Source organism: Furipterus horrens, unplaced genomic scaffold (genome assembly GCF_987537825.1).
Source record: "Furipterus horrens unplaced genomic scaffold, mFurHor1.1.pri manual_scaffold_1, whole genome shotgun sequence".
In the NCBI taxonomy this organism is placed as follows: Eukaryota; Metazoa; Chordata; class Mammalia; order Chiroptera; family Furipteridae; genus Furipterus; species Furipterus horrens.
In genome coordinates this window covers 134,252,163-134,275,931 of record NW_028327171.1, presented here as the reverse complement: position 1 = coordinate 134,275,931, position 23,769 = coordinate 134,252,163, and the positions used below count along the sequence as shown (strand labels likewise).

General features: G+C 34.5%; 1 protein-coding gene across 1 annotated transcript in view; it reads right to left on the bottom strand.

The window, feature by feature from the left end:
- THSD7B (thrombospondin type 1 domain containing 7B) overlaps positions 1 to 23,769 on the bottom strand; it is an 824,502-nt gene that overhangs the window by 213,455 nt on the left and 587,278 nt on the right. The window contains exon 14 of the mRNA XM_090267231.1: positions 3,162 to 3,340. Within this exon, the coding sequence (XP_090123357.1) occupies positions 3,162 to 3,340 (179 nt within the window). The remainder of the gene's footprint in view (positions 1 to 3,161; positions 3,341 to 23,769) is intronic.

The window sequence follows — 23,769 nt, the reverse complement described above, 5'->3', positions numbered from 1 at the left end:
TTCATGTTTTTAAGAATTCAAATGAAAAATCACAGCATAAGAGACCAGAGTTCTAAATATTTTGTCTTTCTATGGAACTATCTACCCACAAATCCAGAGAGAAGGCTTTACAAAGAAAGCATCCTATGAATATAATTTGACAATCCACTAGAAACTTGAATGCATTACAAAGGGAGAAAGAGGGCCCTCGCCCTCAAAAAGACCTCCAGAGAAACAGAGGAGAAGACAGAAAAAGCATATTCAGGCATACTAAAATTTACATAGGCATGTGCATAACAGGTAATGCATACACATGAGAAAGTCTATTTTCTTTTTTTTATTTTTTTACAAACAGTATGTTAGGCTCAATCTGACAAATCCTGAATTTTCCTCATGCACAGGTACTGAAGATACATGCCTCTTTTACTGATTAATTTGGCTACATTTTAAAGCTCTTTATGGGTGAATGGATGGCAGAGTATTAATATGGTTCCAAAAATAGAAAAATAATATCTGAACCTAAAAAACCACTGGAAATAAGACAAATATCCTAAAGCCAGTACTAAACCTGAACTTTACGAAAGAGCCTCAAGTGGGTGCACCTCTAAGTAGACCATAATTCCTGCTTAGAAAAATAAATAATAGCCTCTCTTAAAGAAGAACTGCTATAAATAACAGAAGCTTGGGGATATTTCCTAAATAATAAAAATTCCTGACAGCTCCATTTACTTTCAAATGAATTAAAAAACGTGGATAACTTCAAAAGAATTCTATATATAATGTAACACACACAGGGTCTTCTACACTATACAAGAGCAAATATTCAATGAAGTCACCACAGATAGCTTCCTACAAATATAATATAGGTATGTCTGTACTTGCTTTAGAAAAGAAATCCCTCTGAGGAGGGTTTCTTTTAAATCTAGCATTTTTCGCACTAGTATGTTCCCTTGTCATTCACAGATTTACAAATGAGAGGGAGTGCTTATTATTTAATGTTGTGATTAATTACTTAAGTTAAAACATAAAGTATGGACTGGGGTGAAGTTTTTTTATTTAAGTTTAATTAAGCCATCTACATGCTAAATATCTGAAACCTCTATACATTAGAATATAGTCCACTCTAAATTCAATTACTGGTCATTAAATCTCAGGATTCAGTTCTGAGCATCACAACAAACAAATGTTTTTGGAATGCTATAAGGCCTCTTTTGAACTTAAAAGAAATATCTCCTGCCGACAGATCCACACAAATTTAATTTTAATTTGTGGAATTAATCTAAATTATTGTTGAGCTTGGAGTTTTTCGTTTGTACTACTTCTTAAGGTTATAACCATTATATGTCAATGAAATGTTTAGAACAATTTCCTTTAAGTCAAAACAGGGTTACAATTACAATTATCTTATTCGTACTTTCAAATTTGATACACATTCACTTCTGCATACTGAAAATATTGTCAAAGTCTATGCTTAAAGTTATTTTATTCATTTGATAATTTCCTAGTTTATAAAATTAACATATCAAAATTAGTGTTTAATACCAGTATTGTAAAGACTTAGCTTTCAATGATGCTTTTGAGAAGGATATATGAATTATCATACATTATTTATAACTATAAATTTGTAGTAGTTATTTTCCATTTTAAATGCCTAGAAAATCCCCATGTGATGGTCAAATATTTTTCATACAGAGTATTTACTTGAAAGTCTTCCTTCTGATCATAAACCTGTATTATTACTTTCTTTGTACTGAAGTAAGGCAAATCTGAGAAAGACTATTTCTGCTCTGATTAACTCCCTCCTATTTATATTAATCAAATCCCTTCATTAATCTTCATTAATCTTCTCTTCATCAAACCACTTCACTTGTGGAGCTTTTTTGCAAACTTTATGTTAATTCTATGATCCTCTGCCTGTTTTTCCCAATAGGTTTATATCTGCTTTGAGAGGAAAACACTGGGAAAATCAGTATTTCATTATTTCACCACATAACATTAAAATATAAGACTCATCACACTCTGCCCTGTCTAGAATGATAAGTTTTTATTGCCAATGAGTTATGTGCCATTTGTCAAAACTTAGGGAAAAAGAGATAGAGATGTTAATCTTGAATTCACAAATGATATATAAACCCAAATAGAACTAGACATGCTATTCACATTAATTAAAAATAGATGCATGAATTTCTCTTCATTAAACAATCCATACAAAAACTCTAATCAAAATGGGGTTAAGAGGACATAAATTAATACACTAGAATTAGCAACAGGAGTCTATGTAGCTATTCTGTTAAAGCAGTTTTGGAGAATAAACACTCTACATACCCGTAAAAGACACATTTCATCTCTCTAAAAACAAAAGACTTTTAGCTATCATCATTTTGGTCTCCACCTAGTCAACTAGATTTATATATATATATGTAGATCCTAATCCAATAATCAGTATGCAATCATTGGAGAAAATTTAGTTCTTTATTATAATTCTTAACTAAATCTTAGAGACTGCTATATGGGTAAAGTCAGCTGAAATACGCAAATCAACCTTGATTGCTTAGGATGACACCTTATTTAGACATCTATATGGAAGGGTATCCTTCAGGGTTCCATTCATGAAAGCAGCTTTGACTTTTTGGGAATCAGGTAAAGAAATAGTTCAGACGAGACATGAAGAGCTGTGGGAACATTGGCAAGACCGAGAACATCACTGCCTCCAGAAAAATTTAGACTAAAGAGTTAGGTGAAAGAAAAATAGAAAACCATTTTTGGAGTATATGATGAGGCCAGTAATTATATTTATAGTCATAAGTAATTGACATTCCCCCAACATTAGTACATTTATATGTGCATCTGTGTGTGTTTGAGTGTGTATACATACATCACTTTTATACTATTACAGATCATCAAATTACATTTCAAGATTATTTAAAATCAATTGGATCAATTTTTGTAAACATTATTACTGCTAATAATACCAAGTTAAACTCAACATTACCTGGGAGCAGCCAAGCTTTCTCTTTCTTACTAATTGTATTATATTAAGTTCTGCTCCCTGAACCCCTCTCCTGAACTTGTGATAACCTTTCATGAGCTGCTTATAACAAGATAATGACTTCAATTTGAATAGGAAATAATAAAGAAGGTCATTTTTTAAAGCTTTTTATTTGCTGCTTCATGCACTTTACCTGATTCTTGAGATCCAGTTTGGGACATGGGCGACCTCCATTGTAAGGTTTTTCTTTTAGCCATTTGGATCTAATTCTCACTCCAATCCCACAAGATGAACTGCAAGACCCCCAGCGGGACCAATCGCTTAACTTGCAATCAAATGGGCAGGGGATGACACACTCTTCTTGAATATAGCCTGAAAGAAATAAAAAATTGAAAAGAGGGGAGAAAAAGCCTGATCAAAATGTACTGATCAAATTTGCTCTGAGCTCAGGTTGCTCAACAATCCTGCCAGAGGGGCTTCAGCACTTTTCTACTCAAATAAACAGACAAATGCTCCCAGAGATAGATAAATATGATTACATCTGCAATCCAAATTTGTGCCATCTGTTTATTTCAGAGACGATTCTGGGACGAAACAAGCAGGGCAAAGTGCAGAGTTAGTTCTGCTTTCTGATAAGAAGAAATGAGGCAGTTCTGGGCTAATGATACCATCACTCCGTACTGGGCACTGTCTCCCACCATTCCTATAACTCCACCTGGAGACAGGGAGTATAATAGAGTCATTCCTTCTTGGTGTCTGCTATCTACAAGGCTTTTCACTAAAAAAGCTCTTCATTCTCACTTCCAGGTACTGTGACTTGGAGTGAAGTCAGGAGCAGGCCCTTATTGAAAGAAGAAAGTAGAGGCATAGTAAAAGGCTCTCTAATGAGATACTGTACGGGAATCAAGAAATATGGGTTGAAATAGTTACAGATGTTAAAGCTTTACTTGGTCCTCAGCTCAGTTTTTGCTATAATCTTTCTCTAGACAATCTCATTATTTAACTATCATCTCAAATGATCTATCAAATATATATTTCCAATTCTGATCTGCTGAGTTGTATCCCACCTACTCATTCACTTTAACTGGATGCCCAATTACCCCCAAACTCAACATGTCTAAAACTGAGGGCACTGGTTTCCTCCTAAAATGTTTAATTCTCTTATATTTCCCATCTTGATTAACTGCAACATATCTGATTCCTATGCACTAGTGTATATGCCTGCATGCTCTCTTCCCCTTACATTTGGGCAGGACTTGTGAATATGGTAGGTTGGCACACCCATGATTAGGTTCTGGTGTGTAGCAAAGGACAGGAATTCACAGATAAAATTAACATGCCAAATTAGTTGATTTTGAATTAACCAGAAGGGAGGTTATCTTGAGTGGGCCTGATAATCAGGTGAAAAACCTTAAAATAATGACTGGGCCCTTTTTGTGGAGAAAGATTCTCCCTCTGGCCTTGTATAAACAAAGTGCCATGCTATGAAATGCCTCTGGAGCAGGCCGGGGGCAGCCTCTGGGACCTGAGGGCTGTCCCTGGCTATCAGCCAGCGAGAAAACAGGACCTCAGCCCTAAAGGTGCAGGAAGATGAATTCCGCCAATAATTCCAAAGGAGGTTGGAAGGGAAGCTTTCCCCAATCTAGCCTCTGCTGAGACCTTCTTAGCCTTGGCCCACACATTGATTACAGCCTAATGAGATTCTTTAGCAGAGAATCTAGAGAAGCCAGGTCTGTACTCCTGACTTTTGGGAACTGAAATAATGAATGCTTTGAGCTAAATCTGTGGTAACTGGTGATGCAGCAACTGAAAAGTAGCAACTTATCCAAATAAAAAATCTCACAGTCTTCTTAGACCTTTCTCCATTATTTTACACATACACTAGTAGATGTAATAAGTTCTTATGTTAAATACATCCCTTAATCTACAATTCTTTTGTCAGCCTTTGGTTCCAAATATTACTGTTTCTGGTCTGGAATACTGCATTTTTTCCTTCACTGGTCACCTTTTTTCCTAATCATTCTCTTTTAATATTGGTCACTCACTCTGAGGAGAAAGTTACTCTTCTAAAATTATATCAACTATAATGACAAATAAAATTTTTAAATAATCTAATAAAATAAAGATAAAAATACATGATTTACACTATTTCTTTTAAAACCTTTGCTGATTCTTATCTTGAAAATAAAGTGCCACCTACTTTGCAAAAACTAGAAGATTCTTTTCAAGAGGCTCTAAGCAAGTGTTTTCAATTTGACTGTAAAATATATTCTCATTGCCCAGGATATACTACAGATCAAGTTAAACAGAATCTCAGAAGATGGACATAGGCATTTGTAGTGTTCAAAAATCCCCAGGGAAGTCTAATGTGCAGTCAAGGCTGAGAACCACATCCCTAACTTGTTTTGTTTTATGTCCTTCCCTCTCCTCTGTCTTGAAATCGGTCCATACAGACTACTCCATCATCTCCAATAATATTTATCATTTCCTCACGAAGAGCTACTCTTTCTCTAGCCAGGTTAGCCTTCATGGTTTATTACTTCAACCACTCTCTTGCCAATATAATTGACCACCTGGCCCCATTGTTCTTCTGCCATGCCAGTCTAGTAAAACTTCAGACCTAGACTGCCCAACACTTTACTACTCTGAGCTTAACACTGAACTAGCAAGCTGAGATGAAAATAAAATGCTAATACCAACTGGTGACCACACTGTGTAGTCTCTTCCATCAACAAAGCTCTCATACTACCCAGTGATTATTCTGCATTTTCTTCTCAATCCATTTCACATCACAGCTTTTTCAAACCTTCTCCACGTTTTCAGACTTTTAAGAACTCATCTCTTCTTCTTCCCCCCAAAATTGAAAGAAATAAAAAAAAACTTTTCTAATTTAATTTAATTTCCTAAAATTATATCTGTATACATTCTCATCTTTTATCTTCTCTCTTCATATCACAATGAAAAATGACAGACACTTTTCTAGTTACAGCACATTTCACCACTTGATACCTTTCCAGACTTTTTCAGGATCTGGTGTCCTTTATTTCCTCCCTCCCTTCTTCCTTCCCTTCCTCTTTGTCATGTGTTTGCATACACACATACATTTATTATACATATTAAATATAAATTTATACTTCTATTTCTCTTAGATTAACATTAGAATGACTTTACGTTCTTCAAATAACTAATTGACAAGAGAAAGTACACCAAACGTCTAAGAATCATCAGGACGACTCTGGGTTTGAAAAAAATTGCTCCACTTGAGGTTGTTAAAAGACTAATTCTTTATCATTTAATATAATTGGAATTCTACAGTCATTTCTAGGAAGCATTGATCAGTATTTCAGTATTAAGTAAATAATAAAGCTAAATATGGAATTAAATAGAGGCCAGGGGCATTACTTAATTTCACAGAGAAACTGAGTCAGAAAATGATTCCATTTGCTACTGAATGGAAAGAACAGTCCTATTATTAAGTGGAATTAACTCTCATGGCATGCATGCTTCAAATATGAAATTTCAGGAGACTTCATATAAATAACTTTTAAATACTTGAATAACTACATAGATTCTATGTTGAAGAATATTTTGAATTAGATGCCCTTCTAATTCAATGAGATTTTATTTTTATCTATATTTGCATATTGAAGGATTTTAATTAGAGAGCCTCTAAAGCACTGTTTTATTTATTTATTTTTTCTCCTGATAAGAAATAAACCCTGAGGATCTCTATGAAAGTCAAGGTCACAAATTCAATGAGTATAAAATAGTTTTGAAATTTAACAGGACTAAGCAACAGTGACATGTATTTTCCAGGGAAGTTATATTTATGCTAGGGTATGCCCCAAAGAAAAGCCCACCATGAAAACCATTAATAATTGCATATTCGTAAACCTATCTCATAATTGAAAGGATTAGTTTTACCCACATATTTAATACTTTACAATTTTTGGCAACACTATATCTTCAAATGTGGCTACATAAGAGGTTAAACTGCCAAATGAGAATTTAAATTCCTGACTATGGAAACTTCACTAATGTTCTAAAAGCTCATTTACATAAAATATATTTCAGAACAGCTTCTCTGGCAACATTCATAAATCTAAATCCAATTGCTATGAAAGAAGCAGTTTTTCTATAGAAAACACTTCACACTATGATTCATATGCAGAGTACATTGCTTGGACAATCATATTACTTAGCTTGGGGGTGTTTTCATGTTCTATTTTAGTTATCTTTATGCATATAATGTTAAGTTTGAAGTATTTACTACAGAATTATCAATACAGCACACACCCAATGTTGTAATTTTGTAAACCACATATACTACATATAGTAAATACTCAAAAAGTATCTGTTGCTATTATGAACAAAGATTAACTAAATAAAATCTATGATTACTATCTCTATGTTATAACTGGAGGAATTTACTTAATGACAACATACTCGTGCAGGCTGAAGCCCAGAGCTCTGGAATGACTTTTCAATCTACATTGCTAACCCCCCAAATATTGCTCTTTAGGTTAGTGTAATGGACATAGGTTAAAACACTGCTCTAGGTATAAGGCAATCTATTGATAAAAGTACTTTCTAGAGCATTATCTCCTGTGTATTTTTCTCTCCCTGTCATTCAAGTACTAACACATTTTTCCCTCTATAAGAGCTTGTTTTGAAGCATTAGAAAGAAGAAAATATTGATAAATTAGTAGTCTGAAGAAATAACCTGGATTAATTTACTTTTATGTTCCTACTGTGTAAAGTAATGGCAAACATCCTTCTAGACAGTACATGCTTGCTCTATTTATTGAAACTTTGCTAGAATAATGAAAACACACTACCATAAATAAAACATGGAAAAGATGAATAAAATGCTGATTGTCTCTTCCTCACTTCAAAGTGAAGATCTGGGAGAAACTTGTAAGTTAAAATAATATAATGTTTTCATTTCTCAATGTTTAAAGATTTACTCTTTTAATTCATACATTTTAGTACTACTATTTATCTAGTAATGCACCATACTAAAAAGTATCTGATGACTTAAATCAGAGTACTTTAAAGTATATATTTGTTTAGAAGAGTTGGAGAATATGGGGGCAGCTGTTTTTGAGATGGTTCCAAGAAAGACAATTTGAGAAATTAGATCAATACTTTGCCATTATATTCAAGGGAAGACAGAGAGTATTAGACATTTGTTTAAAATCTCAGTCCAGTAGTATGTAGAAATGTAGGTCAACCTCAATAATGTCATCAGCTTGCTTTGGTCAGTTTATGTTTTGGCATGGGAATACTGCCCATGAACAGGAGTTACATTCTTTCACGGGTGGTTCCAACCTCACTTAGGTCTCTGTGAAGCCTGAGAGGAGAGAGTTGGAAAGCACCTAACTTATTAATATTTCCTTTTAAAATTGAGTTATTAAAGGGAATATATTGAAAATACCATTTACTAGTAAAAAATTATCTTTACTGCATATATAAAGCCTCATCAGCATAGACTCTCTGATATTAAAAAGTGTATGGTATTACAAATAACAAAGTATCTCATTTGGACCCTAAACCTAATCAGACACCTGAAATAACACTGATTTAGAAGTTATACAAAATTCAAATAATTATATTGACAGAAAATATTTGCCTGAATTCCTTAAAACTCAAATATATTCTGAAGCCTAATCATTTATTAAATTTTATTACACTTACCAGAAAAAATATCATCTAAGGGTAAACTACTTTTCTTAATAATCAAAGATATAATTTACTGGTGCACTTTATTTTAGATGTAGAGTCAAGGTCATCTAGGCCAAAAGCTTTGTGTTATAGTCTGGTCAGAAATAGAAAGCAACTGGAACTCAGACTTGACTGCAATTACCCAGCTCACTATCAACTAGAAAAAAAGTCACTATTATGGTGCCAGAAAGTTCTCTAGTGCTGGAGTGACAAAGTAGAAAATCAACCCCTCTGCTCTTAAATAAACTTATGTTTTCTTAATGAGAAAAAAATAGTACATAATCAACTACTTAAGTTATATTCTACAGAAAATACGTACATATTCTATGACAATTTGAGGTAATATAAATGGATTCTGGCTTCAATTTTCTAAGTAATTCATGTGAAAATATTTACTGGCATAATTTGCTGTAAAAACAGGTGTTTGACTAATTGCTTGACCTGGTTCACTTGCTGTAACTAAGTGTATCACTGTAAATTTAATTAGTCAACCAAATCATATAAAGAAGTGATCTTTTAAATTGAATTGTTCAGGCAATTTCATCAAGATAGTATATCCAGTTGTTCGTATAGGCAGTTTCATCATTAACAACCTTGTGCCAGGTTTCTCCAGGCAGACAAGAAATATGTTTTTCTCTTAGAAGCCATTAAGGATATTAGGGACAAATGGAACACTATACACACAACAATCTGAACTGTATGTACTAAGTGGTTTCTATCATTACTGCAAATAAGTGCTGTTAAAATTAAAGTGACTGAATGCTTTAACCACATAATAAACTTGGCATTTGAAACATTACAAAGATATACAGATTGTTCACAAGCCAATATTACCAAGTAATTCTTAGAACTGTTTGTAAGAGACTGTATGAAATCCTCTCATTACATCTCCTTGCCCTGAGAAAATCTTAAAATTATTCCAACCCTTATTTACACTGCCTTTAAAAGTTCAGACAGCTGATCTCAGCGCATGGCTTGTATTTGACAATGGTATTCTCCAAATATTTTAGGTTTTGGACCTAGACACATAGTATAATTGTAGTTCCCTGTCTTTTGAAGTTAGATATGATCTTATATTTTGCTTTAGCCAATGAAGTGTGAACGTGTTACTCTAATGTAATTTGCCACACTTTTTCTTTCCTTATACCCAGGAACTAGGAATGTTCCAGAGAATGGCTGGTCCATCAGCTAGAGTCCTGGAGTTAAACAGATCTCCCAGAAAATGAAAGACGGGCATGGATAGTGAGTGATTTTAGTGGCATTCAACCACTAAGGTTCTGACATTATGCTATTGAATACATTTGGTACTGTACCATAACCCATTGTATAGTTTATGGATCGACCTTGGCATAGGGAAGTCTGTCTTCAGAAGATGAAACAAAATGTCCCAAGAAATAAATTTTGGAATATTTTGAGTCTTTATATAATGCCTTGAAAAAAATAAGATCAAGCTGTATCAGCAGTTAGCACAGTCTGAACAGCAACACCATCAAATCAGAAAGAGACTTTGCAAAAGTTGATGAGCCTATGGATATATATTTCAGGAATATCTATAATATATTATTTAAAATGTACTGACAATATGGATTATAAATCAAGGTCTAACCTTATGCGATCTGGAATAAAATTTTAAATCTCAATAATTCAGTTTCCTCATGTAAAATGAAAATGTAATAATTCTCACTGTTTTTTATCTCCTTTTGATACAGTAAGAACAAAAATATAATAAATAGAAATTTGTAGAAATTTTCACATATAATGACAGCCTAATGTTTTACGACTACTAAAAGCCATATAGCAAGATAAAAATGCTTTTTCCTTATCCTGTTTTTAGTGCTGGTGATTATAGATAGCATAATTCTGTAAAGATGCATTAGCAGAAAAATTATAGGGTAATAATGACCAAATCTGGGTGCCATTTCGCATTCCAGTTTATTTCGTGTAAATTAAAGGCTGAGATAACTTTGACAAAATGAGTGATTCTGCATTAGATGAGTACAGCAATTTTTGTCTGAATCCATCTCTGTCTTTTCAAGTCTGCTGCCACTAGTCAAGATCAGACACTCATTATCTCTCACCTGGCTTATATTAATAGCTTCTTAACTGGAACCCAGGACCCCAATCTGTTCCAATCCATTCCATGTCTGATCAACTGCTATATGAATGTCACAAAATTGAGACGCCAATATATCATAGTCTAACTTAAAATAAATAACCTTTGAAGCATAGAATTAAAAAAAAAGAAAGACATGCAGATGGCAATCTAGACAGGAAAGATACCACAAATTAAGAATATGGGAATAAGAAGAGAGAGGGCAAGAAATTGAAGACTTACTTGAAAAAAATAATGAAAGAACTTCCCTAATTTGGTAAAGAAAATAGACCTACAAGCCTGAGAAGTACAGAGGGTCCCAAACAAGTTGAACCCAAAGAGAACCACAGCAAGACACATCATAATTAAAATGCCAAAGGTTAAAGATAAAGAGAGAATCTTAAAAGCAGCAAGAGAAAAGAGTTACCTACAAAGGTGTTCCCAAAAACTATTAGCTGATTTCTCAAAAGAAACTTTGCAGGCAAAAAGGAACTGGCAAGAAGTATTTGAAGTGATGAAAAGCAAGGCCCTACAATCAAGGCTACTTTATCCAACAAGGCCATCATTTAGAATGGAAGGGCAGATCAAGGTAAAGCTAAAGGAGTTCATTGCCAAACCCTTATTATATGAAATGTTAAAGGGACTTATTTATGAAAAAGAGGATCAAAACTATGAACAGTAAAATGTGATCAGCTGTTGAAGAACACAACTATCAACAACTGAATCTAAGAAAACAAAAACTAAAACAAACGAAGCAAACAAATAGGACTGGAACAAAATCATAGGTATGGGGATCATATGGAGGGTTATCATGGGGGAGGGGTAAAGAGGAGAATGGTGGTAAAGTTATAGGGCTTAAGAAACATAATTGGTAGTTACAGAATAGGCAGGGGGATGTTAAGAATAGTATAGGAAATGGAGAAGCCAAAACACTTGTATGCATGACCCATGAGCATGAACTAAGATGGGGGGAATTCCTGGAGGGAAGAGGGGTACAGGGTGTGGTGGAGAGGGAGAAAATTGGGACAACTCTAATAGCATAGTCAATAAGATATGCTTAAAAAAAGAATGTGGGAATGAACTCAAAATGTCTACAAGTCAATAGAGAAATCTGTATGAGATCTGAGATCAGGGAGAAGTATAAAAGTAGCTAGGTCAGGTGGAGCCACATTGGGATGTCATGCTGCAGGGCCCTTAGAAAGTGGATTAAAAATTCTGATATTAATTCAGATGTGCTATTGGACGGGAGAAAATACAGCATGAGAACAAGTTACCTTCTTAAGATATAATTGAAAAACTTAGAAGGTAAGTGACCAGACTAGGCCTTAGGCTTAGACTAAGTGTGATATTTTGTATATAAAACATAAATATGTGTTATGTATATATACATTTACAAGGTATAGACACACATATATTACATATATACATTTTTATAAATTGAATATATATATTGTTAAAAATAGTAAAACATGATAGAATATGACTTATAATTAACTATCTGTGATATGCCCACATGGCTAAAATACTGTATAAAAGGAAATTACTTTCTTCAGAATGACCAGTAAACCAGCTCTTTAAATAAGGCGGGAGGTGGAGACTGGTTGAACAAAGCTAAAGTTTATTAGTCAAAGAAGATATATGCATGACCCATGGACATGGACAGTGGTGTGGAGACTGACTGTGGGAGTGCAGGGTGGGCTGGGTGGAGGGGGGTGAAGGGGGAAAATGTGGGATGACTGTAATAACATAAAAAATAAAATATATAAAAAAAACAACTTTATTTTCCAACTGTTGAGGCAGGTTTGATGTAACTAATTCTAAAAATGAGCAACACCTAATTTATGAGAGATAGATGCATCTAAGTATCCAGGCATTATATTGAGCCAATAGAAAACTGTTCCACATACTCACAATGGAAAAGCTACTTTTGCCATACCTTATATATTTATCTTGAGGTTAAGAGTTCTATATTTGGGGGTTTCACCTGAAAATAAACTTTTCTGGCTTTTCTGGTCAACATGGAGGATCTGGGAATTCCTGGGTTCTCCTTCCAGTATGGTGTCAATTGTGTAGTGGTGCCTCTGCAGATGAAATACTCCTTTGCAGTCCTTTACTGTTCCTTAGAGTGATAGTCTAAATTTCTAAAGGAAAGATTTCTCCCCAGGCTAAAGCAATGCAAAAACATAACTCATAATTTCAATATAAAAATACATGCAGAGTGTTTTGTATTGTAGGAAAAGGTAGAAGATACAAAGACCCACTACTAGTCAGGGCTCACCCTACTCATTGGATGAAAGGATCTGTGAAAAGTTTTGTTAGAAACCTCTACCTGGAAGATGCCCATGCAAGAGAGAATTCCTAGAGCTGAAGCTTCATTAAGTGGATTGAGTTCTACTGCCATAAGTACCATGCATATTACTAACATCAGCATTTAAAGAAAAACCCTAAAGGTGGCAACAAGAGACATCAAAAATACCTAAAACACATGACTACCTACAACAAGGTGAATGAAGGCATCCTGCGTTCAGACCCAACCTCCTTCAAACTCTGTAAGCACAGAACAAAGCTCATAAAGTGATTTGGTTGTGTGGAATACACTTTAGAGATAAAATTCTGTTCTTTTATTTGCTGGAATGTTGGGTCATCTCCACAGTTATTTGTATTCATGAACAATAAGACAAGTTGTTATTATAAATTCTAAATTATGGATTACACAATGAAAAAAAATTTACCTCCAAAAGTTTGCTTTTGCCAAAGAACTACATCTTTCACTGAGATAATGCAGAAATCAATGTACTGGAATGAATTCACAGTCCATTAACTCCTTCCAAGTTACTGTAAAAACATTTGAAATATCACCAAGGTATAAAATTAAATATGACTCCCAGGCTTAATATATACTCCATGCTGCTAATGGTGAATTTGTTTCATTTACCAATAAATTTCTTTCCTAATGGATTATGCATCAGCTGATCCAGGGACTTATACTTAGGCTTCTCTTGCCTTCTGTAGCCAGACAGATATCTTATGACTTTATTTATGGGTATTTAATCATATACTTGCTGAAGGAACAAAAATTGGAGGAAGAAAAAGATACTTATTTTCCTCAAAGAAAACTGGAAGCCAGCGATCTCCTAATTACACTGATAATGTCAAGGAACTATGGATATGGAGAAATTCAATTCACAAAAGGAGAAAACCTTTTCAACCAGGAAAAAAATCTCAAGAGCAATCAGATATATCCCCTGAAATAGGGGACAATAAGAGATACAGAGAGACAGACAGACAGACAGTGTGTTAGTTTATTAGGGTTATCATGACAAATTGCCACAAACTTGGTGACCTCAAATGATAAGAATTTATTTTCTCATAGTTCTGAAGGCCAGGAGTCTGAATTAAGGTGTTAGCAGGGCTGTGCTCCCTCCGAAGTCTATAGGAGAAAACCCTACCTTGCTCTTCCAGTTTCTGGTGGCTCCTGGCATTACCTGGCTTATGGCAGCATAAGTCCAATTTCTGTCTTTCTTTACATGTGCCTCTGTATCTCAAAAATCCCTCTCCTTTCTCTTGTAAAGATGTCTGTCATTGAGTTTAGAACCCACCCTAAATCTAGAATGATCTCAAGTTCCTTAACTTCATTGTATCTTCAAAGATCCTATTTTCCAAATAAGGTCACATTCACAGGTACTGGGGTGTCAGGACTTAAACATATTTTTGGGGGGAACATAATTTAACCCACTAAAGACAGAAATGAAAACTATGATACAGAAGAAAATATAATATGTGGATGAGAATCTGGACTTTGATATTAAGCCAACCTAGGGCTATATCTCACTTAAACAAGATCTGCCTAAATCCTCTAGGCTTTAATTTTATTATCTGTAACAAAGATTGGCAAATTGTAACCTGAAGGTCTACTCCAGCCTCTGCCTGGTTATGTTGGAATAGAGCCACATCCATTTGTTTTAGCTTTGTCTCTGGTGGCTTTTGCACTGCAAGAGCAGAGGTGACTAACTGCGAAAGAGACAGTAGGACATATAAAGTTTTAAATATTTACTGTCTGGACATTTGTAGAAGACATTTGCAAACTCTGACTTATAAAATGGGGATGATCATAATACCAACTGCATAAGACTATTATGAGGATCAAATGAGAGCACTAAACAGTGCCAACCACACAGCAGTCACTCGATAAGTAAAGCAGTTTCTGTTAAAGAGGCTTGGTGCCGTGATGGACAATAGCACATAATTAAAAATATGAAAGACCTAAGTTTAAAGTCAACCAGAACACTTATTACTAGTGGTATTAGTTTGTGTCTGTCTTTCAACATTTTCAAGACTTAACATTTTTGTCTGCAAAATGGAGATAATTATTATGCCTACTTCAAATAATTTTCTGTAGATTACAGAGTCTGAAACAAGGAGTTAGCCATTCTTGCTACTATTTTTATTCTCCAAAAGGTGTATAAGATGCGGGAGAGGGGAGGAGGGGAGAGAGAGAGAAAAAAAAACAAACAAACAGAGAAACAGAAAAACATCCATTGGTCACCTTGTGGTACACACACCAACCAAGGATCAAAACCGTAATCTGGTTATGTGCCCTGACTGGGAATCGAACCTGTGATCTTTCAGTCTACAGGATGATGCTTTAACCAACTGAGCCACACTGGCCAGGGCTATGGCTGCATATATTTGAAATATGGTTTTGATACAGAAAAGTAATAAATCATTCCATCCCATGTCCCAAAAAAATATTCTGAAAAAGAGATGAGATAAAAACATTCAAGTCTTGGCAATGAAAGACGACTACCATATGATAGCACCTAATACAGGACACTAATGAACAACACAAACAAATGAGCAAAATAGAACCAGAGGCATGTAAACAAGGAACAGACTAACTATGACCAGGGGGGAGGGGGCAGGGACAGAAGGGTGTAAGTAGGGGAAGAGTATAATCAAGGAACTAGTATAAATGACCCATGGACATGGACAACACGATGAGGATTGACTGTGGGAGAAGGGGTGGGTGGGATGGGGGAGAGCGATGGGGAAAAAGTGGGACAACTGTAACAAAAACAATAAATTTTAAAAATGCAAAAATAACTTCAAGTCTTATCATTCAAGAGAATTGAGATAGTGCCAAGTACACTATTTAGAATGTAATTTTTTTGCTTGTTTGTTTTGGAACTATTGGAAATGATCAGGTGAAATAAATTTATACTTAGATTATTCAAAATTCAGGGACAGAATATATAGACCACAAGGCCAAAAATTTGGCTCTGGCTTTAATTCCACGCTGAAACTCAAAATCTGAGGGATTTTCAACAGTATAATTCTATGTGTAGAGATATAGAAAATGAAAAGTAAAAAGAGTAAAACGTTGGAAGAAAACAGTCTCAACATTTAAAGCCTACCAATTATTAATACCTTGGTATATTTCCCTATTTTGATTAATAATCTTGTTTCTATTATTTGTTTTTCTGTTAAATTATACCTATACTATCCTACCTGCTACCTATTGATCATACTGCAGCACATGATGCCATTACTGGACTATGTACAATATCCTTAGTTGACTGGCCAAGATTTGAATGAGGCCTGCATAGTTTATTACTATAAAGAAAGAAATATAAAATATTGAATATATGTAAAATATGAAATTCTATGTAGTTCCTGCAGAAGCTTAAACTAGTCTACTTATAGAAGAACAGCAGTAGTTAATATATTAAGGGACACACTCTAGAACCATTCAGGTGGATGAGAAAACAAAGTCTGTCATTCCCAGTTGGTAAAGCTTATGCAAGTTCCTTAACCTCTCCATTACTTATATATAAGATGGGAATGAAAATAATATCTAATCCTGTCAAGAGCAGAATTAAATGAGTTATGAGAGAGGCAGAGGATTTAGAAAACAATATTGTAAATGCTCAATAAATGTTAGCTATCATTATTTATCAGAAAAAAAATAAAAATAGATTACCTTATGACCTAGCAATCCCACCACAGGTTATAACCAAAAGAAATAAAAACAGTATGTCAACGATATGTCTATATTCTCATTGCAGCATTATTTACAATAGTGCAGGTGCACAGACACACACACACAGTGGAACATTACTCAGCCTTAAGAAAGAAGAACATCTTGCCATTTGCAACAACATAGATGAACTTAAAGGACATTATGCGAAGTAAAATAAGCCAGACACAGAAAGAAAAATACTGCATGATTTGACTTATACATGAGATCTAAAATAGTTGAATTCTTAGAAGCACAGAATAGAATGATGGTTGCCAGAGGTTGGGGCTGGAGAAAATGGGAAGATGTTGATACAAAGAGTACAAAGTTTCAGTTGTACAAGGTGAATAAGTTCTGAAAATCGACTGTACAGCATAAAGACTATAGTTAACAGTACCATATCACATACTTAAAAGTGTTAGAAGGTAGATCTTAATCGTTCTTAACACACACTCACAGAATGCTAACTACATGAGGTGATGGATAGGCTAACCAGCTTGATTGTGGTGATCACTTTACAGTGTGTACATCCATCAAATCATCAACTTATACACCTTACATATATATACAACTTTTACTCGACAATTATACTCTAATAAAAAATGAAAAAAATAGATCTATATTATAAATGTAAATTAAAGCATGATCAAAATAATTATATATTTATTTATATTTATACTTTCGGAATACCTTTACTTTAATATGAACAGATACAAAGAAGATTAGAAGGTTTTAAATTAAGTATGAGGAAAGTTAGAAGGATTGGGAGTGCAGAGTAAAAGGAAAAACTATGAAACTAAATTAAAAATAAAAGAAGGATGTGCAGGGACTAAAGATGAGAACATGCAGCAATTCAGTTAGATCCTCTCTCCAGGAATTTTAAATGTCAGGCAGAGAGAAAGTGGCATAGACTGGGAAGAAGGGGAAGGCAAGGCTGTCAAGCAAGACTCAGGAGACCAAAAGACTCAGTCTCAAGAACAATGAAATCACACTGTGGGGGCAGGAAACACAGGGCAGAACCAGGAGCCATGGTTCATTTCCTCCTGAGAGGAAGGAGGTTCTCTTTAATTCCTTAGCTTCCCATGTAGCCAGCAATGGGTCTGAGTATATGAGATTACTTCAGCTTGTTCTCATTCTTGGAAATTAAAAATAGCCTAATAATACATCAGTTTGATGGAGCACTCGATAGAGAAATTTGCCCAAGGAATTTTGTTCAACTGGAGACATAAAACATAAGGGCACAAAAAACTATTATAATGACCTTTCAGATAACTCTTTTTACTTTTCTCCTGCTCAAAGACTGCAATGGACATTTGGTGGAACAGCAATGAGAAAAACAGAATATTTAATATCTCTGGCATGGTGATCCATCCTCCCAATCCTTAGTATCATCTCAAGAGATCAAAAAAATTAAATATTTCAGTTTCTTCCAGTGTGATACCATATCAAAATTGGTTTGTGTGTGTTCAAGATTCTATTCCCATTAAACAGATGTTATAAAATAATATAAGCAAAGCCTCAGGCACAGTGCCTAACACATAGCATATATTCAAAAAGCCAATATATCACCCCTCACCTTCCCCAAGCATAACTCCACTATCCAAGAAAAACCTGTGAAAGTTCATCAAATAAACTGATTGTTACCAACATAGATGATATAAGTGGGAAGGAATATAACTGATGAGAAATCTGGAAAGTAGTTCCTGGGACAGTCTTACAGATGAGGTTAAAAGACTTGGGGGAAATATAAGTGGTATTATGGTATTAATAGTTTTCTTTTTTCCTTAAGTCTTTGAGAAAGAAGAGAAAGAAGGGAATAGAGAGTAAAATGTCTGCAGTATAGATAGTAATGAAGAATAAAATTAAGTTTTTTTAGGCTGTGAATTATAACAGACCTATAGGCAAACAATTAAGTTCTAGTAGGAGAAACAACAACAGCAAAAAACCCTGTTTTTGCAGAAGAGAAAAACTGTATGTCTTTAAGCCAAACTTGAGGAAAAATGGACAGGAAAAAAATACAAAACTGAAAAGAAGACTAGAATCAGAAGTAGAGGAGGCCTGAGTCCTTGTAAGGAGAAAGTAATAGAATAGAAATTGAAGAACAATAATTGTAATCATTGTTATCTGTAGATCAACATACAGAATATGGAAAATAAACACAGTAAAGCAAAGACTCAGGTCAAGTCAGTACAGAAAATATATTCTGCAGTTACATCCCCACATTGCCCTGTCTGTCTACTGAACAGCATCACTTACCTGAAACGAACTATTAGTTCATTCCTTTGGGTGCTATGTAACTTGGTCTGGGTTCCAAGCCATTGAGAGCTTACCTTTGCCCAGGAGGGCTAGGACTAGCCAGAGGGGAAGTTCTAATAGGAGGTTATCACGAAGCTATGGCAATGCCCAATTCTGACAAAAATAATCCATGATAATACTATTAAAAAGCTTGTGAATATTTTAATAAAGAAGAAGTGGGCAATAAGTATCAAAATGGGATTACTGAGATCAATTCCAGAAAAAGTGATATAACTTATTTCTCATGAATTTACTAGATTGGTAGAAAAGAAAGAGGAGGATGTTTATAGGTAAAAAGTAATTGACAAAAACTCTCTTCATACTCTCATAACCAATTATAGGAACCAAGAGGGATTTTTATAGATACCCAAATAAAATTGATTAATGGATCAGTATGTCTCCCTATAGCTGAATGCTGAGGGGGGAATGGTTGGTCCTTTTCATTCAATATTTTGATTAAGAACTTAAAGACACAGATAGCATGCTCATCAAATTTTGGGATAATGTAAAGCTCAAGAGTTATTGCTAATATGTTAAATGTCAGAATCAACATTTAGAGTGCTTAAAAAGCTATAATAGTGAGCTGCAACTCATTATTGTATAAAAGATAATACAAAGAAAAGCACAGTTCTATAATATGGTACCCAAAAGGCAACTGAACATCTATATTCAGAATGGAAGATAAAAATATTTTATAGCTATTTCTAAAAAACAGATTTCAGGATTTTCTAAAATTGACTGAACTTAGAAAGGAAGCAGGAGAGAAACAGGGGAAAGGGGGAGGGGGAAACAGAAGGAAGGAGAGGGAAGGGGGAGAAGGGAAGCGGAAGAGGGAGAGAGGGATGGAGAGAAGGAGAGAGAGAGAGAGAGAGATTTGTTGTTCCACTTATTTATGCATTCATCAGTTGATTCTTGTATGTGACCACTAGGAATCAAACCCACAACCTTGGCATATTGGGACAATGCTCTAACCAAAGGAGCTACCTGGTAGAATTTTTTTTAACTACAAAATGAAAATGCATTAATAGTCACTATACAAAATAAATTATGCATTTTATTTTAATGTAATAATCTGCCAAGAAGTATTTGAGATGGTTTATAAAACAAAACCTACACAAAAGTACTATTAACATGGTATAAAGAAACTAGGTGAATAGACTATTGGGAATATTGTACTCCTATTTTTCAAGAGGCATTATTTACATATCCACCCTGGCTGAAGGTATGTTCCTTCCCTATTATACATCTACTCAGTCTTCACTTTTTAGATCCCTGGAGTGAGTGGCCTACTATGATTTCCCAATCAGAGTGATTGATGCTCCTTTGCTATCCTTTCATAGTGTCCTGATTCTTTTATCATAGCACTTAAAATTTATATATATATATGTAATATTATATGTTTTGTGTATATATTTTCTTAAAATCTCTCAACTACCACACTGCAAGCTCCAAGTTCCATGAAGGCAAGAATCACATATATTTGATCTGGCACTACATAATCAAGGTATGTCACAGTGCTTGACGCATAGGTGTTTAATAACAGTTCACTCTTAAGCTGCACCTTACATTGTTAGTGTATCTGTCCATCCATAAGAGTGAATGGTTTATACTTATATATGCAAAATTTGAAGAAAACTGGGGTTCAGCATGGAAAGGAAGAAAGATGAGGCTATAGGGGTTCAAAAAAGGTTAAAGTCATGAAGAACTGTAGTCCAGGCTAGGGGGTCAGGACAATCCATTACATTGAGAGCTTAAAACTTATGTGAACAATAACTAGATTTGGTTTTGGAAAGATTTTCTATTGTTGAAATAGCAGAAGGAAGGACTGAGTGAGGACTGTTGATAGACAAGCACTGCAGTGAATATCAGGAAATGGGGAGAGAAGTCGGAACTAAAAAGAGAGCCACAGAGATGCAAAAAACATGCACAGAAGAGAGAAATAACTCTAAAGTCAGTATATCATAGCAATTTTTTTATTAAATCACTTTTTATTGTTATTCTATTACATTTGTCCCAATAATTCCCCCTTTGCCCTCCTCGGCTCATCCCACCCCCTACTCCCACAGTCAATTCCCACACTGTTGTCCATGTCCGTGGGTCATTCCTACATGTTCTTTCTCTAATCCCTTCCCCTTCTTTCCAGCATTATTCCCTTCCCCTCTTCCCTCTGGTCACTTTCTATCTGTTCCATGTTTCCATGCCCATGGTTTTATATTGTTCATTAGTTTATTTTGTTCATCAGATTCCTCTTATAAGTGAGATCATATAGTATTTGTATTTTGCTGCCTGGCTTATTTCACTTAGCATAATATTCTCCAGTTGCATCCATGTTTCATGAAAAGTAGGAATTCCTTCTTTCTTTCTGCTGCATAGTATTCTATTGTGTAAATGTACCAGTTTTTTGATTTGCTCATTTACTGATGGGCACTTAGGCTATTTCCAGCACATGGTTATTGTATATAGCATCATTATGAATATAAGGGTGCATATGTTCTTTAGAATTGGTTATTCAGGATTCTTAGGGTATATTCCCAGCAGCAGAATTGCTGGGTCTAAAGGCAGTTCCATTTTTAGTTTTGTGAGGAAATTCCATACTGGTTTCCACAGTGGCTGCACCAGTCTGCAGTCCCACCAATAGTGCACTAGAGTTTCCTTTTCTCCACATCTTCACTAGCACTTGGTGTTTTTTGAGTTATTATGGTGGCCATTCTGATGCGTGTGAAGTGATATCTCATTGTGGGTTTAATTTGCATCTTGCTGATGACTAGTGATGTTGAGCATCTTTTCATATGCCTATGAGCTATTTGTATGCCCTTCTTGGAGAAGTGTCTATTCAGATCCTTTGCTCATTTTTTAAATTGGATTATTTGTCTTCCTGGGTTGAGTCATATGAGTTCTTTATATATTTTGGAGATCAAACCCTCATACAATGTATCTTTGGCAAATATGTTCTCCCATATAGTGGTTCCCTTTTCATTTTGATAATGGTTTCTTTAGCTGTACATAAGCTTTTTACTTTGATGTAGTCCCATTTGTTTATTTTTTGCTTTGTTTCCCTTGCCCTAGGAGATATATTGGCAAAAATATTGCTACATGCCATAGCTGAAATTTTCCTGCCTATGTTTTCCTCTAGGACTTTCATGGTGTCACAACTTATAGTTAAGTCTTTGATCCATCTTGAGTTTATTCTGGTAGACAGTGTGAGTTGTTGGTCTAGTTTTATTTTTTTGCAAGTACACATCCATTTCTCCCAACACCCTTTATTAAAGAGGCTATCTTTACTCCACTATATGCTTATGCCCTCTTTGTTAAATATTAATTGACCATAGAGACCTGGGTTTATTTCTGGGCTCTCTATTCTGTTCCATTGACCTATGTGTCTGTTCTTAGGCCAGTACCAGACTGTTTTGATTACAGTGGCCTTGTAGGATAGTTTCATATCAGGTATTGTGATCCTTCCTACCTTGTTCTTCTTTTTCAATATCATAGCAGTTTTTATAGCAACACTCACATTTAAAAAATAAAAAAAAGCAAAAGGAGCAAAATCTCAACATTGACAACAAAGAAACATACTCTTCCTCTTTTCAAAGTTAAATTTCCTTGCCCCAGAGTAGGCATTATTAATACCTTCTTAAGCAGTGTAATGTGAAGACTTTCACAATGTCTCAGGAAACATCAACATGTAGAGGATTTAGGAAATGAGTCATGGCAAAAATTGCAAATGACTAATTTTTGTTCTATAAAGGCAAGTTAAATAAAATTATTCAGTCCCTCCTGTGTGATGTACTTATGAAGACAGCTCAGAATATGTAACATATCTCTTAATAATTTAAAATTTAACTCATTCACAGAGAATATAAAGTATCTAATATATGAAGATTAAATTCACATATTTTCCAGTGACTATAATAAGTGAAATGATAGTTCTTCAAGTCACAATAAGATTCTTTATATTATTTATTTATTTAGTTTTGTCTGCTATCTATATCTTCATATATATGATAACAAACTAATAAAATTACTGCAATATAGTTAAATTACTAATGCTAAGATATTTCTGGATGAAATATTAAGGAAGATAATTAATTGCCTATCAAAATCAATCCTATTTCATCTGGAATCAGGTATAAAATAGATTGTATTTTCACTTTATAGTTTGATGGATTAAAGTTTATTCACACAGTTATCACTGGATCACTTGGAATATTGTTTTCCTGAACTTTTTATTCTTTCAAAAACATTACTTGCCTGCTTGTAGCAATGCAATTTCATTTCCTCTAATCATAAACTGTATATCAACCACAAAATAGAATCCTATATTTTGTAAAGTTTGTCTGACCATGTACTGTACAGCTGACTTTTCTATGAATCTGCATTCATTATACACAGCTATTCTACCCACAGAGCTGTTTAAACACAAATTTCCCATCTGATGACTGCACTTAAATTAGATCCAGACTCTTGCTATGTCCCATAAAATGCTGCCTATTTCTTCAAATTCACTTCACATAAGTCTTTCCTCACTCCCTACATTCAAACCATAGGCTTTCCTTTGTATTTTGGCTAAAATTGGTTTCTTGCCATACATCCTCTGGACATGCTTGTCCCACAAACTAAAATTACCTTGAATGTACTTTTCACAGCTGTCTGTCTCCTTCTCACTCTTCACATCTC